The sequence below is a fragment of the Centropristis striata genome, chromosome 6 (genome assembly GCF_030273125.1).
Source record: "Centropristis striata isolate RG_2023a ecotype Rhode Island chromosome 6, C.striata_1.0, whole genome shotgun sequence".
Classification (NCBI taxonomy): Eukaryota; Metazoa; Chordata; class Actinopteri; order Perciformes; family Serranidae; genus Centropristis; species Centropristis striata.
The window spans coordinates 32,244,020-32,245,386 of record NC_081522.1 but is presented as its reverse complement, the minus strand read 5'-3'; the positions used below and the strand labels follow the sequence as shown (position 1 = coordinate 32,245,386).

The following is a 1,367-nucleotide window of genomic DNA, read 5'->3' as shown; positions in this document are numbered from 1 at the left end:
AACAGTTGGATTGATCTGAGATTTTCTCAGAAATCCATACATATACATACATTACATACATTTTAAACATTAAATAAGTGACGAAAGTCGATGAAATGCCAGAAAACGCTTTTATTTTCATCACAATTTACATTCCAATGGAAAAACATGACGAGTACAAATAGTTATAAAAAACTAAACACAAACATCTTTATTTACAACTTCAGGTGTTTCAGCCGAGTCTGGGTGGTTGCGGTCGTCAGGTGACCTGATGAGTCCTTATCGAGCCACGAGTCTCCGTTTGGTCGTCTGCTCTACCAGTTTGTGATAATCGTCCAGTTTGTCTCGAACTTTATTATAAATCTGAAAACAGACAATGACACCGTTTTGTAAAATACAGAACAAATTATTAATTGATTATCATTTATACGTCAGGAAGTGATGGACTCACGCTGCTGTTCGTCTGTGTCTCGTTTAGAATCTGCATCAGCTGATCGATTGACGTGTACGGCAGCCAGACTGAAGACGACGTCGCTGACAGAGGCCTCTGAAAAACACACACACACACACACACTTGCCTGAGTCGTTGTGCGTTTAAAGTATTTAAAACAAATCTTTGCATAAAACTTGATGTGTATGTATAAATGAAGAGTAATTTTCTCCGTTAACTGACTTATAAAAGTTAAAATAAAATGTCAGCTTGTAATGAGACATCATTGTGTCATCATAAAACTATTCAAAGTCCTCCTGTGAGTTTATAGCTGTCTTATAATCCATACAATGTTTTTATGATACAATTTTATCTCGGTACGTTATGGTACGATATCACAGTACCAGTGGTGGAAGAAGTATTCAGATCTCTTAAGTAAAAGCACGAATACAACACTTTAATACTTTTACTTCAGTAAGCTTTGAATGCAGGACTTTTACTTGAACAGGAGTAATTTCAAAGTATCAGCAAAAAAAATGTACTTAAAGGTAAAAGTACTTATTATGCAGAATGAACCAACTCAGATTGTTTTTTTTATACATTACAAATACATTATTGTATTATGTTTGATGCATTTATGTAAGCAGCGTTATACTGCTGTCAATGTATGGTTCATTTTGAGAACAAGCACAAAACAAATAAAATCTATGGTGTTTTTTCTTTCATTTCTAGCCGTATTGTGGTCTAATACATACCAACAGACTATAATTGACCCATTTTAAGCATTTTTAGGCATTATAAAATTTGACCATTTTTGACTAAAATCGACATGCTATAGTATGACTTTTGTTCAGTTTTTGGACATCCCATAATATGGTGTTTTTCTGTCATTTATGGCCATATTATGCTCTGATATGTATCAACAGACTATAATTGGCCAATTTTAAGCATTTTAAAA

At 33.7% G+C, this 1,367-nt stretch overlaps 1 protein-coding gene across 1 annotated transcript in view; it reads right to left on the bottom strand.

The window, feature by feature from the left end:
* Nucleotides 1-205: 205 nt before the first annotated feature.
* The window catches only part of nup160 (nucleoporin 160), a 17,143-nt gene continuing 15,981 nt past the window's right edge, over nt 206-1,367 (bottom strand). The window contains exons 33-34 of the mRNA XM_059335958.1: nt 431-526; nt 206-342 (exon numbers count right to left, since the gene is read on the bottom strand). Coding sequence (XP_059191941.1) covers nt 259-342; nt 431-526 — 180 coding nt within the window. The 3' untranslated portion in view covers nt 206-258. The remainder of the gene's footprint in view (nt 343-430; nt 527-1,367) is intronic.